The sequence below is a fragment of the Procambarus clarkii genome, chromosome 10 (genome assembly GCF_040958095.1).
Source record: "Procambarus clarkii isolate CNS0578487 chromosome 10, FALCON_Pclarkii_2.0, whole genome shotgun sequence".
Lineage (NCBI taxonomy): Eukaryota > Metazoa > Arthropoda > Malacostraca > Decapoda > Cambaridae > Procambarus > Procambarus clarkii.
Genome location: NC_091159.1, coordinates 27139927 through 27163272, shown reverse-complemented (window position 1 = coordinate 27163272; position 23346 = coordinate 27139927). Strand labels below are relative to the sequence as shown.

At 44.4% G+C, this 23346-nt stretch overlaps 1 protein-coding gene and 2 non-coding genes across 3 annotated transcripts in view; 1 reads left to right on the top strand and 2 right to left on the bottom strand.

Annotated features, from left to right (window-relative positions):
• Positions 1-1682: 1682 nt before the first annotated feature.
• LOC123746063 (uncharacterized) lies at positions 1683-17777 on the top strand. The gene is made up of 7 exons (XR_011227985.1): positions 1683-2410; positions 6646-6822; positions 8368-8476; positions 14022-14123; positions 14892-14955; positions 16178-16237; positions 17045-17777. It is a non-coding gene; the product is annotated as an uncharacterized protein (transcript).
• Positions 17778-21074: 3297 nt separating this feature from the next.
• LOC138363243 (proteoglycan 4-like) lies at positions 21075-22316 on the bottom strand. The gene has a single exon (XM_069322250.1). The coding sequence runs from the start codon at positions 22314-22316 to the stop codon at positions 21075-21077; it is 1242 nt and encodes a 413-aa protein (XP_069178351.1).
• A 354-nt stretch (positions 22317-22670) lies between these two features.
• The window catches only part of LOC123746061 (calcium-activated chloride channel regulator 3A-1), a 33804-nt gene continuing 33128 nt past the window's right edge, over positions 22671-23346 (bottom strand). The window contains exon 22 of the transcript XR_011228038.1: positions 22671-22892. This is a non-coding gene — a transcript (calcium-activated chloride channel regulator 3A-1). The remainder of the gene's footprint in view (positions 22893-23346) is intronic.

The window sequence follows — 23346 nt, the reverse complement described above, 5'->3', positions numbered from 1 at the left end:
GTATTTCATTGTGATAAACAGCGGATATGCCAAGCCACAAAGAACTCACACTAACGTCATATAGATCAATGAGAAAATCAATTGGAGTAAGGTGCTAGGCTGGGAGTACCCAGCTCGCTGGCTCCAGTCACCACATTGTTCCAACTGATTTTCTCAGTGAATCTGACAGTTCCTGTTTACACCTACTTTCCTCAAACTCATAAAAAGGTTCTCGTTTAAAGGTATTTTTTTTACACAGGTGGGTTTTATTTGATAGCCCAGATTATGCTCAACATTGTCTTTATTTATTGCAAGCTTAGCAAGGGCATCAACATTATCATGTTCCTACACCCCCAATGTGAGAGGCCGAGACTATCTTCTAATATCCGTGAAAGAATGAAATATTACCTCTTTTGTAAATCTCGCTGATGAATTAATTGTAATTTTCCAAGTAACTCATTCTATAAAATTTATCACATATGTACGATAATGTAAACCATATTTAAATAATCAAACCATATTTACCATAAACCATATTTAAATAATAAACATATTTATTATTTATTTTTATTTTGATTTTTGAATCAAATGAATGGATTCAATAATTCATGTCAAGGCTTGCTGTAAAGTTTATTAACTTATTCCTACATTGTAGAAAAACACGAACGTGATTTAAATCACCTCAGCAAGTGCTTTAGGCGGACTGTGACGATGAATACGAATCTTATATTCGAGGAAAAAACACAATTAGCAACGTGAAACTAAAGGTACGGTAGAAATATTGGCCACAATACACCCTCAGACTAGCTCCGAATGAGACGTGAGTATTCATGAGCTGCCTGTCGGGGAGGACACGCTCGCCATCGGTCACACCCGCACACACTACAGTGCGGGCGGCCAGGTATTAAATAACTTCCCAGTCACACAGTGAGGGTGTATATCCCCTCTTCATCTCTGGGGATGGGGTATATACACATCCAGCCCAGACCGTCGCTTTGGTTTGGGCGTACAGTCAGTCCCCCACCGTCCAAGTGGTTGGGGATCATTCCTTTCCCCCGCCCCATCCCAAATCCTTATCCTAATCCCTTCCAAGTGCTATATAGTAGTAATGGCTTGGCGCTTTCTCGTGATAGTTCCATTCTATGCATCACTAATGGATTCGCGTGGGAATGCTTTCCCCGTTTCCCAGCATTAACTTATTGGTGCTCTAATATTTCCAATACCTGTCTGGTATGACTGTCTCTTCTGTTTGCAGTTTCAATGGCCTGGTGTGATAAGACTTCCGTCCGGTATCAATAGTCTGGTATGATAAGTCTCTTTCGTCTGCAGAAATAATGGCGGTATCAACAGTCTGTGGGATATTCTCCTCCGTCTAAAGTATCAAAGCTCAGCCGTGATAATCTCCACCTGCAAATTTATTACCTTGAGTTCTTTGCCAGACTCTCGGCATTAATGAGTGGGAGAGCCTTTCGCGCGTTTCCGCGTTCTTGTCAGACGCTCTGATTATTCCGGTACACTTCTCGAGCCTCTCCCAGACCGGCGCCCAGTTCCGGCCAGTATTTGCTAGGTGTCCACATCGTAAACCAGATGACGAGCTGTGAAGCGCCAGGCATATATGGGACTATCTTATCATTAGTAACCCGTGGTACATATCGCCACTCCGCAATCACCTGCGCCTCCTCCTTATCACCTCCGGACACCGTGTAGTTCCAACACACACCCTGATACACTCACAGTGAGCTCGCCTGGTTAAACCTGACGTGCTTATCGATATTTTCCGGAACGTAGCTTGCTCAAGTGACTGAGGCTTCAAGGTGCAAATTCTAATTGTTCGAAAGTTAAAGCTACTTTAAACTATAACCAATTACAACGCTAAATATTAAAAAATCTAATATAAATGAAGTTTAAAAATGTGATGTTCCACGAAGTTACGCCATCATAGATAACAATGCAGTGATGGTTTCGTCGCCATAGTGAAGGTTGGTTGCAAGTCGCTGCTACAACTCTTGCCAATATTGTGCGCTGCCAAGATCACCGTGTCTCTGTTTTAGTGACATAATCTTTGAGGGGGGCAACAGAAACTCCTCCCTCCTTCCTGTAGGATGCTCCTACGAGAGACAGAACCTCCAAGGTTATAACGGTAGGCAATCCATCATGGCGGGGACAACACTAGGGCTGCTGGTACTTGGTCTAGCAGCTGCTGGTGTTGCAAGGGCGGCGGCGGCAGGAGGACCTCTCCGGAACACCTCCACGCAGAAGCCCATCATCCCGCAGCCTGTGATGCAGGAGGTCCACGTGCCCACCAGGGCTCCTCCTCTCTCCTATTTCCTACCGCCTCGCTTCACACCCAGGGATTTTCTCTGGGATCCTCAGCGAAACTTGACGACCAGCGCCAACAACAGCGGCACCAACAAACCGAAATCCATGCAAGGTAAATTCCGCGAGTCTTTCGTAAACAAATTATAAAACATATCATATACGTCTTTAATCACACAAAGTACAATTTACGGCAAATCCTTTATGTCTTTCGTACCTAAAGTATACAGTATAAATCACATACAATTTCATACACAAAATGTACACAGTAATCACCAGAAATTTTGACACCGCAAGCTCCACTGACAAGGTCAACAATAGTACGTAATAAGGAGTGCATTTAGCTGTCAATGATGCGTCGCAACGTGCTTTACTTTTTATTTAATTATTATGTCTCTGTAGCCTAAATTCACTGTAGCCTAAACTAACAATGATAGTGACGCTCCTAGATTCACCATAGCCTAAACTAACCAATGACAGTGATGCTGCTAGATTCACCATAGCCTAAACTAACCAATGACAGTGATGCTGCTAGATTCACCATAACCTAAACTAAACAATGACAGTAATGCTCCTAGATTCACCATAGCCTAAATTAAACAATGCCAGTGATGCTCCTAGATTCACCATAGCCTAAACTAAACAATGACAGTAATGCTCCTAGATTCACCATAGCCTAACCAATGACAGTAATGCTCCTAGATTCACCATAGCCTAACCAATGACTGATGCTCCTGGATTCACCATAGCCTAAACTAACAGTGATGACCCAGATTCACCATACCCAAACAATCCCTCAACAGTGAAACATTCGAAGGGTAACTAAACACAAGAAAATACTGTGAACGATAACTTATATAAAAAATTCTAATTTAGATCTAGAAATATCTTTGAAAATAAAAAAAATAATATAATGATCATATAGATAACTGCAGTGATAATATTATTAACTATGATAATGAGGTATAAAGAATAATAATAATCAAATGTAATACCTGTATTTTAATAACAATATTAAATAGGAAAAAATAAAATAATAATAATAATAATAATAATAATAATAATAATAATAATAATAATAATAATAATAATAATAATAATAATAATAATAATAATAATAATAATAAAATAATGAAAATGATTAGAATAAGAATAATAGTAACAATAATAATATTATAATGATAATATAATAGTATTTATAATAATAATAATTGTAATAATAATAGTATTATTAATAACAATCAGTGTCGTGCCATGCATATTCAGGCCACGCCTCATTGTCTGGGGTGTGTGCCTGGGAATTTCCAATCCTCGCACGAGTGCGCACAAGTTCGAATCCTCTCCACAGCTCCTTGGAATGTTGTCAGTGACGAACTTTGTCAAGTCTGATTACAGGAGTTGATTTATTGATCAACTTCATTATTATTGTTACTAATTCATTCATTTTACTTCTCATGATAATTAATGTTTAATCCTACACTTATCAGATGTTTGTGAAATATTTAGGTCAGTAAGATTTTAATCGGACATGCGTCTCAGTATTCATTTTTGTCATTGATAACGTGTCAATGATAATGAAATACCTACAAATTTCTACTACTAGTTTGCTACAGGCTGTTATGTCTGCTACTAGTCTGCTACAGCATGATGCTTTGATATGCCAGCAATTATGTATAAATACTCTTACTAGTAACACTTGCAATTAAGTAATTCAGTCTTCTGATAAAACTGCGAAGCACATTTTCGCTCTATCACTCGATATCGCGGTGGTGTTGTTCTCCTATTGGTCTCATTGTTGTTGCGGCCGTCCCACTTAGTGTGATAATCAGTGACTGTTGGGGGTCTGATAGCCGCCCCAACCTGGCGTCTGCCGTCGTCAGTAGCTCCTGGCGATGTGAATTTTTTTTTACCACTCAACATTCTACAGGATCACAGTACCATCCCCTCCCCCCTCTATTGGTGCCTGCTCTGTTATAACCCCCTCCCTCTACTGGGACTCTCAGGACGTTGTACCTGGGAGTACAAGGTACGAGTTGGACAACTTGTACCTCTATCACCGGACTTACAGTAAAGTGCTTTAAAATCTAATAAATAAATAAATAATGTCAACAATTGCGTCATCGTCACGTCCTAGAGACGCCAAAAGAATTTAATTAAGTTTTGCAACTGGTTACGCCAGAGCGGCGCGTCGATACCAGGCGTAGGGAGCAGGTAGCAGTCCAGGAACACCTGGAGCAGGTAGCAGTCCAGGAACACCTGGAGCAGGTAGCAGTCCAGGAACACCTAGAGCAGGTAGCAGTCCAGGAACACCTGGAGGAGGTAGCAGTCCAGGAACACCTGCAGCAGGTAGCAGTCCAGGAACACCTGCAGCAGGTAACAATCCAGAAACACCTGGAGCAGGTAGCAGTCCAGGAACACCTGGAGCAGGTAGCAGTCCAGGAACACCTGGAGCAGGTAGCAGTCCAGGAACACCTGGAGCAGGTAGCAGTCCAGGAACACCTGGAGGAGGTAGCAGTCCAGGAACACCTGCAGCAGGTAGCAGTCCAGGAACACCTGCAGCAGGTAACAATCCAGAAACACCTGGAGCAGGTAGCAGTCCAGGAACACCTGGAGCAGGTAGCAGTCCAGGAACACCTGGAGCAGGTAGCAGTCCAGGAACACCTGGAGCAGGTAGCAGTCCAGGAACACCTGGAGGAGGTAGCAGTCCAGGAACACCTGCAGCAGGTAGCAGTCCAGGAACACCTGCAGCAGGTAACAATCCAGAAACACCTGGAGCAGGTAGCATACCAGGAACACCTGGAGGAGGTAGCAGTCCAGGAACACCTGGAGCAGGTAGCAGTCCAGGAACACCTGGAGCAGGTAACAATCCAGGAACACCTGGAGCAATTAATATTCCAGGAACACCAGACGCAGCGAGCAGGTAACAATCAAGCAACACCAGGTGTAGAAAGAGAAAAAACAATAAAAAAACACCAAAATGACACAAGTATCACTGAACGGTACACCTCCTGTAGCAGTGCTGTGTGTCACCAATAGATATCATGTTTTGATATCATGGTGGTGGTGTTGACGGGTCTCAGGCCTCTACCAGCCTATACTGACCGGCCTACTCACCAACTAGCTGTCACTGTATATATATGCTGGTTAGCATGGTAAATGTGTGGCCACGTCTGTGGTAGAAATGAATAATAACAAATTGTATAAAGACCAACTCGGTGTGTATAATCTTGCGGCCAGCGACCTGTGGCAGCTCAGACCAACCTGCGGCCAGAGTCATGAAGCAGTTACGCAAGTACTTACGAACGTGTACATCTTTCCTCAATCTTTGAGGAAAGATTGAGGAAGCTCATAAACTGTTTAATAATAAGCTCATAAACTGTTTAATAATTGTAAACAAAGCCGCCGAAGATTGAGAAAAGATGGACAGGTTCGTAAGTGCTTGCGTAACTGCTTCGTAAATCTGGCCCTTGTCCATCTTTTCTCAATCTTTGACGGCTTTGTTTACAACTATTAAACAGTTCATGAGCTCCGAAGCACCAGGCATGGGAGTAACATCGGTATGTTTAGAGGTTGTGTTTTCCGTAGGGGATATTTAACAGTTTCAGTGCTTTGTAACATTACATTTTCAGAGAGAAAGAGAGAAGGGAGAGGGGTATAGTGGAATAGGGAGAAGGGAGAGAGGTTATCTTGAGATGATTTCGGGACTTAGCGTCCCCGCGGCCCGGTCCTCGACCAGGTCTCCTTTTTGTTACACCCCCCCAGGAAGCAGCCCGTAGCAGCTGTCTAACTCCCAGGTACCTATTTACTGCTAGGTGAACAGGTGCATCAGGGTGAAAGGAACTCTGTCCATTTGTTTCCTCCTCCACCGGGGATCGAACCCGGAACCTTAGGACTACGAATCCCAAGCGCTGTCCACTCAGCTGTCAGGCCCAGGTCAGAGGGAAGGAAAGAGGAAAAAATGGAGAGATAAGGAGGCAAGAGTTGAGATTTGGAGAGGGAAAGATAGGAGAGGAGGGAGTAGAAAGGGGGATGGGTAGGTGGGGAAGAGGAAGGAGAAAAATTATGAAATGGGAAGAGATTGGGAACAGAGAAGAGAAGAGGAATAGGGGAAGAGAGATGATACGAGGGAATAGGAGATGAGAGAGGATGAGAGAGAGGAAGGAGAGACATGGACGCATCTAGTAAGATACACAGAAGCAATTCGTGCTAGAATCACAAATCTAACCCTTGCGGTCATATCCAATAACACACACCTACAAGAACGACTGATTCCAAAATATGCGAGAATTAAAGAGAGCGAGACACGCTACCGGTACTGACTCACCACCTGACCCTTCCCTCCTCCTGCAGGAGTAAAGCTGCCCCCGCTGCCGTGTGAGAGAGACCAGGACTGCTGGCAGTACACGGACCCGCTGCTGGAGTGCCGCCAGGGGCAGTGCACGTGCTCCCCGCCCTTCTGCTGGGTCTACCACTACGAGGTCACTACCGCCTTCTCCGCCAAGTATGTCTTCAACTGCGACACCTGCGGTAAGTCGTCGCCCAGAGGTGCTTAACGGTCTAGCTTAGTGGTGGTCTGGAGGCCTACCGTCCTCTGGCTTGGTGGTGGGCTGGAGGCCTACTGTCCTCTGGCTTGGTGGTGGGCTGGAGGTCTACCGTCCTCTAGCTTAGTGGTGGGCTGGAGGCCTACTGTCCTCTGGCTTGGTGGTGGGCTGGAGGTCTACCGTCCTCTGGCTTGGTGGTGGTCTGGAGGCCTACCGTCCTCTGGCTTGGTGGTGGGCTGGAGGTCTACCGTCCTCTAGCTTGGTGGTGGGCTGGAGGCCTACTGTCCTCTGGCTTGGTGGTGGTCTGGAGGCCTACCGTCCTCTGGCTTGGTGGTGGTCTGGAGGCCTACCGTCCTCTGGCTTGGTGGTGGGCTGGAGGTCTACCGTCCTCTAGCTTGGTGGTGGGCTGGAGGCCTACCGTCCTCTGGCTTGGTGATGGGCTGGAGGCCTACCGTCCTCTGGCTTGGTGGTGGGCTGGAGGCCTACCGTCCTCTGGCTTGGTGGTGGGCTGGAGGCCTACCGTCCTCTGGCTTGGTGGTGGGCTGGAGGCCTACCGTCCTCTGGCTTGGTGGTGGTCTGGAGGCCTACCGTCCTCTGGCTTGGTGGTGGGCTGGAGGTCTACCGTCCTCTAGCTTGGTGGTGGGCTGGAGGCCTACCGTCCTCTGGCTTGGTGGTGAGCTGGAGGCCTACCGTCCTCTGGCTTGGTGGTGGGCTGGAGGCCTACCGTCCTCTGGCTTGGTGGTGTGCTGGAGGCCTACCGTCCTCTGGCTTGGTGGTGGGCTGGAGGCCTACCGTCCTCTGGCTTGGTGGTGGGCTGGAGGCCTACCGTCCTCTAGCTTGGTGGTGGGCTGGAGGCCTACCGTCCTCTAGCTTGGTGGTGGGCTGGAGGCCTACTGTCCTCTAGCTTGGTGGTGGGCTGGAGGCCTACCGTCCTCTAGCTTGGTGGTGGGCTGGAGGCCTACCGTCCTCTAGCTTGGTGGTGGGCTGGAGGCCTACCGTCCTCTAGCTTGGTGGTGGGCTGGAGGCCTACCGTCCTCTAGCTTGGTGGTGGGCTGGAGGCCTACCGTCCTCTAGCTTGGTGGTGGGCTGGAGGCCTACTAACCTCTAGAGTCTATGCCTACAACTGTTGTATTATACTGTATGCCTGTTCATCAAGGAATACGGGGTTGATGAATACATAAGGTTGTGTTGGACGATAACATAAGCTTAAATGAAGGTCTAAACTTTAGATAAATCAATATATAGTGAATGATTAAAATAATAAAAAATAGGATAATAATGAGGGCGAAGAGTCGGTGGCCTCCACTGTTCATGAAGGTCATGGGGGTCAGAGAAGGTCACGGGGGTCAGAGAAGGTCACGGTACGTCCCTCAGTGTCGAGGTAAAGTATCCTGGATGGGGAGTGTTTGACACCGGCCTGTGAGGCGTGTTGAAAAAGAGTTGTGTAGTAGTAATTGGCAGTAGTGAAAGAGTGAGCTGATGGTGATTGACAAGTGTTGTGGTGATTGACAGGTGTTGTGGTGATTGACAGGTATTCTGGGGTCCTGGTGCAACGCCTCCATCGCCTGTGACTGGCCCGGCGTGTGTTGGAGCGACAACTACTGCCACTGTCCTCGGGGCGAGAATGACAATAATGTGTGGTAAGTTTTCTTGTTATGTGTGTCATATGTGTGTGTGTGTGTGTGTGTGTGTGTGTGTGTGTGTGTGTGTGTGTGTGTGTGTGTGTGTGTGTGTGTGTGTGTGTGTGTGTGTGTGTGTGTGTGTGTGTGTGTGTGTGTGTGTGTGTACTCACCTAATTGTGCTTGCGGGGGTTGAGCTCTGGCTCTTTGGTCCCGCCTCTCAACCGTCAATCAACTGGTGTACAGATTCCTGAGCCTATTGGGCTCTATCATATCTACATTTGAAACTGTGTATGGAGTCAGCCTCCACCACATCACTTCCTAATGCATTCCATTTACTAACTACTCTGACACTGAAAAAGTTCTTTCTAACGTCTCTGTGGCTCATTTGGGTACTCAGCTTCCACCTGTGTCCCCTTGTTCGCGTCCCACCAGTGTTGAATAGTTCATCCTTGTTTACCCGGTCGATTCCCCTGAGGATTTTGTAGGTTGTGATCATGTCCCCCCTTACTCTTCTGTCTTCCAGTGTCGTAAGGTGCATTTCGCGCAGCCTTTCCTCATAACTCAGGCCTCTTAGTTCTGGGACTAGTCTAGTAGCATACCTTTGGACTTTTTCCAGCTTCGTCTTGTGCTTGACAAGGTACGGGCTCCATGCTGGGGCCGCATACTCCAGGATTGGTCTTACATATGTGGTGTACAAGATTCTGAATGATTCCTTACACAGGTTCCTGAACGCCGTTCTGATGTTAGCCAGCCTCGCATATGCCGCAGACGTTATTCTCTTTATGTGGGCTTCAGGAGACAGGTTTGGTGTGATATCAACTCCTAGATCTTTCTCTCTGTCTGTTTCATTAAGTACTTCATCTCCTATTCTGTATCCTGTGCCTGGCCTCCTGTTTCCACTGCCTAGTTTCATTACTTTGCATTTACTCGGATTGAACTTCAACAGCCATTTGTTGGACCATTCACTCAGTCTATCCAGGTCATCTTGTAGCCTCCTACTATCATCCTCTGTTTCAATCCTCCTCATAATTTTTGCATCGTCGGCAAACATTGAGAGGAACGAATCTATACCCTCTGGGAGATCATTTACATATACCAGAAACAGTATAGGTCCAAGGACTGACCCCTGCGGGACTCCACTTGTGACGTCTCGCCAATCTGAGACCTCACCCCTCACACAGACTCGTTGTCTCCTGTTGCTTAGGTACTCCTCTATCCACCGGAGTACCTTCCCTCTCACTCCAGCCTGCATCTCCAACTTTCGCACTAGCCTCTTGTGTGGCACTGTATCAAAGGCTTTCTGACAATCCAAAAATATGCAGTCTGCCCACCCTTCTCTTTCTTGCCTTATTTTTGTTGCCTGGTCGTAGAATTCAAGTAACCCTGTGAGGCAGGACCTGCCATCCCTGAACCCATGTTGATGCTGTGTTACAAAGTTCCTTCGCTCCAGATGCTCCACTAGTTTTTTTCGCACAATCTTCTCCATCAGCTTGCATGGTATGCAGGTTAGGGACACTGGCCTGTAGTTCAGTGCCTCCTGTCTATCCCCTTTCTTGTATATCGGGACTACGTTAGCTGCTTTCCAAATATCTGGCAGTTCCCCTGTTGCCAGTGATTTGTTATACACTATGGAGAGTGGTAGGCTCAGTTCTCTTGCTCCTTCCTTTAGAACCCAAGGGGAGATTCCATCTGGGCCTATAGCCTTCGTCACGTCCAACTCTAGTAAACACTTCCTTACTTCCCCACTGGTAATCTCAAACTCTTCCGGTGGTTCCTGGTTAGCTATTCCCTCACTTACCTCTGGAATTTCTCCTTGCTCTAAGGTGAAGACCTCCTGGAATTTCTTATTCAATTCCTCACACACTTCCTTGTCATTTGTAGTGAATCCTTCCGCCCCTATCCTTAATCTCATAACCTGTTCCTTTACTGTTGTTTTTCTCCTAATGTGGCTATGCAACAATTTAGGCTGAGTCTTTGCCTTGCTTGCGATGTCATTTTCGTATTGTTTTTCTGCCTCTCTTCTCATCCTGACATATTCATTCCTGGCATTCTGGTATCTTTCTCTGCTCTCCAGTGTCCTGTTATTCCTATAGTTTCTCCATGCCCTTTTACTTTGTTGCTTAGCTAGCCTACATCTTTGATTAAACCATGGGTTTCTCATCTTCATTTCTCTGTTTTCCTTTTGGACTGGGACAAACTTGTTTGCTGCGTCCTTGCACTTCTGCGTGGTGTAATCCATCATATCTTGGGCCGTCTTTCCCCTGAGCTCTGTTTCCCATGCTATATCTGTTAGGAATTTTCTTATCCCCTCATAGTTTCCCTTTCGGTATGCTAACCTTTTGGTTTCTGTATCCCTCCTCGAGTTCAATAACCCTTCTTCAATCAAGTACTCAAACACCAGTACACTGTGGTCGCTCATTCCTACTGGGTCCTCAAAACCGATTTCTCTTATGTCGGAGTCGTTCAGAGTGAAGACTAGGTCGAGTCTCGCTGGTTCGTCATTGCCTCTCATCCTTGTGGGTTCTCCGACATGCTGGGTTAAAAAGTTGCTTGTCACCACCTCCAATAGTTTGGCTCTCCATGTATCCTCGCCTCCATGCGGTTCCTTATTCTCCCAGTCAATCTTTCCGTGATTGAAGTCGCCCATGATGAGCAGGTGGGATCTATTTCTACAGGCAGCAGAGGCTGCCCTCTCAATTATAGTGTTAACTGCCTTGTTGTTATTTTCATACTCTTGACTGGGTCTCCTGTCATTTGGTGGAGGGTTGTATATTACTGCTACTACTATTCTTGGTCCTCCCATTGTTATGGTGCCTGCTATGTAGTCTCTGAACTCCTCACTGCCCGGGATGGCCATCTCCTTAAAACTCCATTCCCTTCTCATGAGTAGGGCCACTCTGCCTCCTCCCCTACCTTCCCTCTCTTTCCTTATTACTGTATACTCCTGGGGAAACACGGCATTCGTTATGATTCCAGAGAGTTTTGTTTCAGTGAGTCCGATTACATCTGGGTTAACTTCTTGTGCTCTTTCCCTTAGTTCACTTGTCTTGCTTGTGATCCCATCTATGTTCGAGTACATCACCCTGAAACTGACTCTCTTCTGCTTGACTCTCCCTGCGCTCCCTGTGTGTGTGTGTGTGTGTGTTTACTAGTTGTGTTTTTACGGGGGTTGAGCTTTGCTCTTTCGGCCCGCCTCTCAACTGTCAATCAACTGTCAACCAACAACACACACACACACACGATGTGTGTGTGTGTGTGTGTGTGTGTGTGTGTGTGTGTGTGTGTGTGTTGACCTAGTTGTGTTTGCAGGGGTTGAGCTTTGCTCTTTCGGCCCGCCTCTCAACTGTCAATCAACTGTTTACTAACTACTTTTTTTTCAAACCACACACACACACACACACACACACACACACACACACACACACACACACACACACACACACACACACACACACACACACACACACCAAGAAGCAGCCCGTGACAGCTGACTAACTCTTAGATAACAGGGGCATTCAGGGTGAAAGAAACTTTGCCCATTTGTTTCTGCCTGGTGCGGGAATCGAACCCGCGCCACAGAATTACGAGTCCTGCGCGCTATCCACCAGGCTACCAAGCCCTGTGTACTCACCTAGTGTGTGTGTGTGTGTGTGTGTGTGTGTGTGTGTGTGTGTGTGTGTGTGTGTGTGTGTGTGTGTGTGTGTGTGTGTGTGTGTGTGTGTGTGTATTAACTTAATTGTGCTTGGGGGGCGTGGTGTTGAAGGGAAGGAAACTATCAGGGGAAATACTGTTTCTGTTATCTCCTGTAACAGTTTCAAATGTAGATATGATAGAGCCTAATAAGATCAGGAATCTGTACACGTGTTCGCTGAGAGTTGGGAGGCGGGGGGGAGGGGGGTGAGCTTCAGCTCTTTAGTCCCGCCTCTCAACTCTCAGTGAATTCGTGTATAGATTCCTGATCGTACTGGGCTCTGTATATTTACATTTAAAACTAATGTTTCTAAACATTAACTAAAATGTTAATGTCTCTGTAACTCATTTGGGTAGTCACTTTCTACCTGTGTCTTCTTGTGCAAGTACCACCCCGAATTAAATAATCTATCTTTGTCTACCCTGTAAATTCCCCTGAGAATTTTGTATGTGGTAATCATATCTCCCCTAACACTTCTGTCTTCCAGCGACGTGAGGTGCAATTCATGCAATCTTTCCTCTTAACTCATACTTCGATGTTCAGGAACTAGTTTAGTGGCATACCTTTGAATCTTCTCCCGTCTCGTCGTATGCTGGCCAAGGTATGGACTCCATGCTGGAGCCGCATGCTACAGGATTGATCTTACCTTGATGTACAAGGTTCTAAATGATTTCCTTACATAAATTTCTAAAGGCAGTTCTGATGTTAGCCAGCCTTGTATACGCCGTTGATGATATCCATTTTATGCGGGCTCCGGGAGATGGGTCCGGTGTGATATCAACTCCTAGAACCTTCATTCTGTTTCGTGGAGAACTTCGTCTTCCATATGGTATCTTGTGTCCGGCCTTCTACTCCCTCCATCTAGCTTCATCACGTTTCATTTACTTGAGTTAAACTCTAGTAGCCATTTGTTGGCCCATTCCTTTAATTTCCCAAGGTCCTTTTGTAGCCTCTTGCTATCTTCCTGTCTTAATCTTCCTTATAATTTGTCGCATCCTCAGCAAACTTTAAGAGGAACGAGTCTATTCCCTCTGGGAGATTGTTTTTACATTACATATATCAGAAACAGGTTGGGTCCAAGGACTGAACCCTGTGGGGACTCCACTAGTGACGTCTCGCCACTCTCAGACCTCACCTCTTACAATGACTCTGTTTTCTGTTGTTAAGGTACTCCCTTATCCACTGGAGTACCTTCCTTGTTATTCCTGCCTGCATCTCAAACTTATGCGCTAGTCTCTTATAAGGTACTATGCCAAAGGCTTTCTGGCAATCCAAAAATATGCAGTCTGCCTACTCCTCTCTTTCTTGTCTAATTTTTGAGTTACGAGTTATGAGGAAAGACTACGGGAATTAAATCTCACGTCCCTGGAAGACAGAAGAAACACTATCACGCCTACAAAACTACAAAATTCTCAGAGGAATTGACAGGTTGGACAAAGACAAATTATTTAGCATGGACGGAACACGAACAAGGGGACACAGGTGGAAACTGAGTACGCAAATGAGCCACAGAGACATTAGAAAGACTTTGTTAGTGTCAGAGTAGTTGACAAATGGAATGCATTAGGCAGTGATGTGGTGGAGGCTGACTCCATACACAGTTTCAAATATAGATTTGGTAGAGCCCAATAGGCTCAGAAATCTGGGGACTAGTTGATTGACAGTTGAAAGGCGGGACCAAAGAGACGAAGTTCAACCCCCGCAAACACAACTAGGTGAGTACAACTATGTGGGTATATGTTGCAAGAGATCAATCTCATTTGTGCAATCTATTTTATCTAATGTGTACCTCTTTGCTTCACTGTTGACGTATGAGGCCACAACCCTCCATGAGTTATTGAGAGCATAAACATAGCACTATTCTCTCGGCAGTGTGTCCTCCGACACCTCCTGGACCTACAAGATGGTGCTTATAGGCCTCGTCATCATCGTCTTGTTTGCCTCCATCCTCGTCGCTTACAACTGCTATGTCAAGTAAGTCCAGCTTTATTTCTTGGTCTGTTAGACGCGCTCGACATGGTCCTCCCTCTGTCAAGTGAGTCTCTATACTTCGTGGCCCCAGAGACTCGTCCGTAGGGGTCCTTCCTTGATTATGTAAGTTTCTCATTACTTCGTGGCCCTCTTCGCGATTTAGACTCACCGTAAATCGCTATAATTTAGGCAAACTGGCTTTTAGGTTTGGTAGAGTTTGCTCTCTGTCCTCGTTCGTCAGTAGGTTGTAAATAAGTGAATGTCTGTACTATCTGTACTGTCAAGTTTCACCATTACAAGTGACCACCCATATATGTATTGGCCGGAATGACCTTTATATATATAGTGTATGTGTATGCGTTGTTATATGTGCAGCTTTCGCCCATATGACAAGTGGAATAATCCGAGTGGAGAAAGACACAGTCTGCTGGAGATGAAATGTTGTTCCGTGATTGCAATGAGAGGAGGAAATTATCAGGGGAAAGCGCCAAGCCATTACGACTATATAGCACTAGGAAGGGGCCAGAATAAGAATTTGGGATGGGACGGGGGAAAGGAATGGTGCCCAACTATTTGAACAGTCGGGAATTGGACGCCGACCTGCATGAAGCGAGACCGTCGCTCTACAGAATCATCCAGCCTGATTGCAATTGGTATCTCAACAAGTTTAGCTAAACATTTCCTTTTTCATGAGAACAGATAGATACATTATTGATATATAGATAAGTCTGTATATGTACGTGAGAATTAATATTGGCACTCTCCCCACAGTCCGCCCTGGAGGCAACCGGAGCCCTGGTGTTGTGGCCTGTGTCCTGGAGCCCAGGGCTATGGGGTGAGTAGTACACTGTGTGGGTGTACCTGGCTCCCATGTCTACACTGTGTGGGTATACCTGGCCCTCATGTGTACACTGTGTGGGTGTTCCTGGCTCCCATGTCTACACTGTGTGGGTATACCTGGCCCTCATGTGTACACTGTGTGGGTGTTCCTGGCTCCCATGTCTACACTGTGTGGGTATACCTGGCCCTCATGTGTACACTGTGTGGGTGTTCCTGGCTCCCATGTGTACACTGTGTGGGTATACCTGGCTCCCATGTCTACACTGTGTGGGTATACCTGGCTCCCATGTGTACACTGTGTGGGTATACCTGGCTCCCATGTGTACACTGTGTGGGTATACCTGGCCCTCATGTGTACACTGTGTGGGTGTACCTGGCTCCCATGTCTACACTGTGTGGGTATACCTGGCTCCCATGTGTACACTGTGTGGGTATACCTGGCTCCCATGTGTACACTGTGTGGGTATACCTGGCCCTCATGTGTACACTGTGTGGGTGTACCTGGCTCCCATGTCTACACTGTGTGGGTATACCTGGCCCCTCATGTGTACACTGTGTGGGTGTTCCTGGCTCCCATGTGTACACTGTGTGGGTGTACCTGGCCCTCCTGTGTACACTGTGTGGGTATACCTGGCCCTCCTGTGTACACTGTGTGGGTATACCTGGCCCTCCTGTGTACACTGTGTGGGGTGTACCTGGCTCCCATGTGTACACTTTGTGGGTATACCTGGCCCTCATGTGTACACTGTGTGGGTATACCTGGCCCTCATGTGTATACTGTGTGGGTATACCTGGCCCTCATGTGTACACTGTGTGGGTATACCTGGCCCTCATGTGTACACTGTGTGGGTATACCTGGCCCTCATGTGTACACTGTGTGGGTATACCTGGCCCTCATGTGTACACTGTGTGGGTATACCTGGCCCTCATGTGTACACAGCGAGCGGATAAGATAGACTCCAGTCCTATCAACATGTATATCCGTACTAATTTGTACTTTCAACTTTCCGTGTCAATTAAATTCCGGATAACTAATTATCCCTATCAAAAACTATGACTATTTCACCCCCTTAGCTCGCCATTATATCCCTCAGTCACCATCAGTGAAGACAACAGTAGTAGTGATCACAATAGCAGCAGCAACCATAACCACAGGAGTAATAGTAACCATGGTAGTATTCACCACTGTAATTTCTCGTGTCTGCCTTTCCCCACAGCGTCGACGGTCCATTGAGAAGAGCCCGGCCTACACCCTACAGAACCACTACGCTGTTCACGTGAGTATAATGAGTCAGGTTAGGTTAGAGCCAACCCAGGCAGGTTAAGCACGACAAGGTTAATTGGGTCGTTAGTAATTAAGCCTCATGTTCTAGGAGCCCCTAGAATGGAAATCTGTCATAATATTAAAACAGTAAAAACACGCTCTGAATCCCCCTCCACCCCATCCCCAGAAAAAAATCTAACTTCTCGTGGGTTAGTAAGAAGAGCAGATCTCTCGAAAAGTGGAGCAGTTGGGCCAATCCCGACCCACCTATGGCAGTTCCCTGCCTTCCATCACTCACACTGTAAAGTTGGGTGAGGCTACCCTCCCCCTCTCAAGGATAAGGTAAACCTATTATGTCAGAATTCAAGCAATCTTCCAGAGGATTGTAATCCAAGTCACACCTCAAGACGCTTGTTAAATATCAGATAAGGATCCAGGGAAATTACAGAGCTCGGGATTAGCATACAAAAAAGTGACTAGTTCATGAAACAACAAATTCAATATAAATTTTATTGTGTAACTTTCCTGATGTAGTAATGAAATGTAAACAAGTTTCTGTTGTAAATTTCTCGCTTAAATTGTGTTTAGTCAAATGTCTAGAATATTGCTGGAGGTTCAGTGAGTTTGCAGAGATAAGCATTTTAAATTATTATAATAAATTTTATTCCATACCTTGACTGAGATCTAAAGCATTAAATACATGAAGCTTAAGAATACACATTTCATATTAACTCGTTGAATAATGATTAGTGATGTAATTGCTTTCTTCATTTTGATGCTCATTTCACTTTCATACTTTACTGTCGTTGTTGTTGTGCAGGAGTCGGTTCTGTCGCCCAGGGCCTCCGACGACCGAGGGAGGGAAGCTGGCTCCGACGACCAAGGAACAGTAGCTGGCTCCGACGACCAAGGAACGGGAGCTGGTTCCGACTGACCAAAGAAGGGAAGATAGTTCTAATATCGGCGAAGTAGCAATTGAACGAAGACAAAGATGGCGCCACCGTTCAATATCTGAAGTTAGTTCAGACGTGAATGGCGGGACCTCAAGCATATCATCACTGTCGACGACCGTCACCAGCATCAGCGAAGCGAGTACTGCGACTGCCGAAGGTCTTCTTACAGCTCCTCAAACTCCTCCTGTATCGCATACAGTTACAAACATCCTGCCAGAAGGTAGTGACGATCGTGAGAAGGTCTTCACCATCAGCCTCAACGTTCCACTGGAGACGGTCAATTTCCAAGCGCCCCCGGAGAAAAGACGAAGTATCGACGGATCTTCCGGTGGATCGCCAAGCAGCAGCTGCTCTCACGAACGCTGCTCACTATGCCTGCCGAAGGGACCCTTGACACGTCCCCCAAGCTTGACCTTAACAGATGGCTCGGGTTCTGGAAGCCAATTCATGATTCATCCTTCACAGACGCGAGATTTAGTAGAAACAGATATTGTCATAGAATCTACTCATCTCTAAGTTTTATTGATATTATTCTATAATTATAATTGTCTTGTTTTGTACAATAACAAAATGGTGATTAAATTAAAACGCTTGAGGCAACATTTCTGATCACTTTTTCCTGGTGTTCCGCAGGGCATGTTTCTTAGCCCTCCCTTCCTCCATAGCCCTTCAGCATCACCCCTTCCTTTCTCCCATCTATCGCCCCCTCCCTCTACCCCTTCCCCGCCTCCCAAGGCACACTGCTATATATCCCCCCTCTCTAGATTACTGCTGCTCACTCAATTCATATATTTATTTTATTTATTTGCGTGTTGTGTCAATACATATTTCGGTAATTGATGCGAGAATTGAGCAATGGTATATTCACAGCCGTTATCTCTTGCTAATAACACTTATGTAATTGAAGTTATCTTGATAATAGATAGCTGTACCACCTCCTTTTTGTCAGGCCTGCAGTTATGAATGGCTTTATATCCGGCTAAGTTATATAGTTGGGTATGGTATTTACTTAGCCATGTTTCTCTTAAAATAATGAAAGATAGTTTAGAGCCCAGTGCTTCAAGTAGCGCATTGATGTTATCAAAATGTTTATCAAGTGATCTGACATTTTGGTTGAATACTGACAGATTAGTGTTATTTTGGAGTTTGTGTTTTGCAAGGTTTACTGTGTAGTAACTGCAATGGTGATGATCAATGTGCTGATTATTGTAAATATGTGATAGCAAATTTAATTCAGGGTCAATGGTAGTTTGCATAGAGAGAGAATGGAGAAGACTTTGAGGATATTCCGATTAAAATACTGGGGAGGTATGTGGCAATAGATTATAATAAACAGTTACAATAAAAATTCAGATTAAAAAATATTCATAGATAAAAGTGGAGGACAAAAAGGAAGCATATGATTAGTAATAAAATAAACTTAGCAAAATTACTAAATTTATACTATAATAAAATAATAATAGAAATAAACAAATTTCAGTAGAAAATAAAACTTAGGAGCAATCACAAAAAAATTCTAGATATAAAATAACTATTGCAAAAAAAGCAAATAATGGGAACAAGTAAAAAGTAAAATAAAGATCACTGTCATTAGACAAGGATACATATAAATATAAAAAATGATTCAATAAAGATTGACAAAGATTGAATATCTTCAATAAAAATATTCTATATTGAGATTGACTAGATTATTATTCTTTACATGATAATTATATAGCTATAGTTATTAATAAAAAACTATAGCAAAAAAATTAAATATAATAGGAACAAGTTAAAAATGAATTAGGAATCAGTGTAATTAGGTAAGTTGGACACAGATGGCAAGTAAAATTAAGGCTTTAATAAACATTGACAAGAAAAATAATCAATATGATTATGGATTTAATAAAAACAAAGAAATTACAAAGTTAATCATAATTAATGCTGACTAAAATAATAATGAAAATAATACAAACGAGTAGGCTTATGCTAAGATACTGAGATAGATACTTCCATGTCTTGATAAAAAGGTGGAAGGGGTAGATAGAGAGAGAGAAAGAGACTGATAAAGAGAGACAGAGACAGAGTTTGTATTACCGTATAAGAATAAAGGAACACTGCTGAAGGCCTAAGATGGCTCATATGAGACAGGTTCTCTGGATCCAGCCATTTTCTCTCGCATATTGTCTATCCTATTTTTTTTATAAACTTACTGAACTGTCACTCAACAATGCCAATTGGTAATACATTCCACTTATTTACAATCCTTGTTGGATAGTCCCAGGAAAAATAAATTTAAGCACGTAATTTGCGTGTGATACAAAATCATTATTTACCAAAATTTAATTTTCGCTGTAATAACTATACAAAATATTGGTAAGTATTAAATTACAATTAAATTAATGAAAACTACAAAAGTTACAAACAATCAATACTGTGTAACTGACATTATAAAATACTTCCTGGCAACGGGGAGGTCATTACAGACACGAACGCCGCGAGGGTAGCACGCTATTCGTCACAGTTACTACACGAACGCTGTATTACCTAGACGATCGTCACAGACACAACACCATACGGCAGGAATCATTAATTTCTCACGAGGCCCCTGCACCATCAACAAGCTCTATTGATGGTGTTTTTTTGCCATTATGCTTGGCGATTAACCCATCACGGGTACGCTGGGGCGCATCCGATTCGTCGTCGTCGTCTCTAAATCACAAACAACCGTCTCACAATCAACCTTAAACTCAACCATTGCAAGTACAATTAGGTGAGTTCCTGAACGACATCTCTGTTGAGTCTTCCTTCACTTCCTACATAGCCTTCCCGACTTGGTAACTTAATTTGATAATTTCTTCCCTCACTTGTAAATTATCTGTTCAATACCAGTCCTGTACGTGTAGCTTCAGCCAAAGAATAACTCCTGTGTTCAGTCACGTGCAAATAAAGATAATTGTCTAATTTATTAATTACCATTGTTGGGGACAATAAGCCGGATCTTAGACTTTTTGAGGTCACCCTTGACCTTCCCAAGATGCAACCTACAACAGTTGCCCAACTCTTGGATACTACTAGGTGAACTACTTAACCGTATCTATGTATTTTGGGTGATTGAACCCAGGTTTCTTGGTTGTTATCCGAGGCTGTTGCCCACTGTGCTACAAGACCGAAACGTCGTTGTCCCTTCACCTTCTTGAGAAGGTGAAGGGTGTAATATATAAGGTGAATATAAGCCCTTCTAGTGAAGTCTGATCTAGTCTGATCAAACTACAAGACCCATTTATCTAGGTATAAGAAACTATTCTTATGAAGTACATTTTTATTACACAAGCTCTCTCTAATACAAATAAACACACTTCAACCCGTCTTCCTAATAGAACGTCGCATTTTGACGTATACTCAAGGCCAAAAATTGTCGTACTAGTAAATGGTAGCGACTCGCGAAATTGACGTACTGTCCCGTTTTTTTGTTTTAGATCCTTTGGTAGGTTAGGATAAGGGCACTTTAGTACGACAGTTTCTTGACGTTGGGAAACCTTAAGAGGACGGGCTGTTGTGAATGGAACAATAATAGGTTCCTCTGTCCATGAGGATCACTAGTTTCCCGTAGTTTTTATATCTATTTAACTCGTGTATTATTATATTTAATAATGCCAAAATCACATGAAAAGTTACCTCTGATAAGGCCGTGTACCCAGTGTATCATTTGTGAATATAAACCCTTAAGTGAAGTGCGGTTTAAGGTTGACATTGAATGTAAATTTTCACTTAGGAGTGGAGACTGGACCTATAATATCCGCAATAGCGTAGGTGTTATAGTTTTCAATATATTCTCAGACAACTTCTGGAATGAGCCTAGTATTAATGTTACTCTCTACTAGGCTATGCTCATCACATAGTCCAACCTATTTCCCATTAAATGGGTTTGTTGATCAATATCGTATACAGTATGGTTATGAAGTGTTCCAAGAAGCCTCTGCCACTGTTGTTACACTGACCGTCGCCATGAGGTGTTTGGTGAACATTAAAAAAGTCACCCACACACATCCAAGCTGAGTTTGTTGTAGGCTCTGGTAACGTGTTTGCTGTAGGCTCTGGTAATGTGTTTGCTGTAGGCTCTGGTAACGTGTTTGCTGTAGGCTCTGGTAATATGTTTCCTGTAGGCTCTGGTAACATGTTTGCTGTAGGCTCTGGTAACATGTTTGCTGTAGGCTCTGGTAACATGTTTGCTGTAGGCTCTGGTAACGCGTTTGCTGTAGGCTCTGGTAACGTGTTTGCTGTAGGCTCTGGTAACGTGTTTGCTGTAGGCTCTGGTAATATGTTTCCTGTAGGCTCTGGTAACATGTTTGCTGTAGGCTCTGGTAACATGTTTGCTGTAGGCTCTGGTAACATGTTTGCTGTAGGCTCTGGTAACATGTTTGCTGTAGGCTCTGGTAACGCGTTTGCTGTAGGCTCTGGTAACGTGTTTGCTGTAGGCTCTGGTAACGCGTTTGCTGTAGGCTCTGGTAACGTGTTTGCTGTAGGCTCTGGTAACGTGTTTGTTGTAGGCTCTGGTAACATGTTTGCTGTAGGCTCTGGTAACGTGTTTGCTGTAGGCTCTGGTAACGTGTTTGCTGTAGGCTCTGGTAACGTGTTTGCTGTAGGCTCTGGTAACATGTTTGCTGTAGGCTCTGGTAACATGTTTGCTGTAGGCTCTGGTAACATGTTTGCTGTAGGGTCTGGTAACATGTTTGCTGTAGGCTCTGGTAACATGTTTGCTGTAGGCTCTGGTAACATGTTTGCTGTAGGCTCTGGTAACATGTTTGCTGTAGGCTCTGATAACATGTTTGCTGTAGGCTCTGGTAACATGTTTTCTGTAGGCTCTGGTAACATGTTTGCTGTAGGCTCTGGTAACGTGTTTGTTGTAGGCTCTGGTAACATGTTTGCTGTAGGCTCTGGTAACGTGTTTGCTGTAGGCTCTGGTAACGTGTTTGCTGTAGGCTCTGGTAACATGTTTGCTGTAGGCTCTGGTAACATGTTTGCTGTAGGCTCTGGTAACGTGTTTGCTGTAGGCTCTGGTAACGTGTTTGTTGTAGGCTCTGGTAACGTGTTTGCTGTAGGCTCTGGTAACATGTTTGCTGTAGGCTCTGGTAACATGTTTGCTCTAAGTCCCCGCATTATTCATATCTTATAAAACAGAAAATAACTATTTGATTTTAAAGTTAACTTTTTTATATAATTTATACTGTCATAACTGTGATTGCTTTTATTACTTGACAAATTAATTCATTTTTAACACAACATTTTAACATTTTTAAATTTAATCAGTTCCAGTATTATGATTGAAAATTAAATACAATAATGTGTCTTGAATGGAAAATTTCGTTGCTGTTGATGTATAATATTCTTGCAAAGAAATCTCCAATATGTCTTTCATTTTAGCATACAAAAGTATGTTATTTACCTAAACCCAGCAGGAACACCTGCTCCCCCCTCCCCCTACTCCCCCCTCCCCCACTTCCAAAACCGGTTCTAACTCAGCATTGCCAACGCCGCTACCACCACACACGAGAACGCCAGTGTTGCTGTGGATGCTCCTTTGGTAGTGGTGACCTCAACGGTGGTAGTGCTAATAGTTGTGGTGGTGGTGGTGGTGGTAGGAGTTGTAGTGGCAGCTGTGGTGGTGGAAGGAGTTGTGGTTGTTGATGTTGAGGCTGTGGTGGTGGTGGGAGGAACAGTGACGGCGTTCTCAACCTACGATATATGAACGAACAAATTAGTTACTAATATTTGCGGGAAGATCCACAACTTCTATTCATTCATAATATAATTATTTAAAATAAAACAAAACTACATGAAAATGGTATTGCAATCAATGAGAAATATTCCCCATTGTAGTAATTCCTCATTGACTACAATCATGACAAACACGTTCCAACGACCAGGTTTGTAAGCAGTCTGAGGAAGCAAGGTAATTAATAGGATAGGATAGGATAACGGAATGCTACCCAACCACGTGGACTATTGGGAATCGAACGCCGACATGCAAGAAGCAAGGCCGTCGCTGAACTGACCAATCAAAGAGACCGTCTAAGGAGTCGGTGTAGTATTCTGGGGTCAGTTTTCGCAATTGTGGGTTTTGGTTAATAAATATGTGCCTTAAAATGCGAATTCGATCCCATTTTATAGCTTCAATATTTATTCTCAT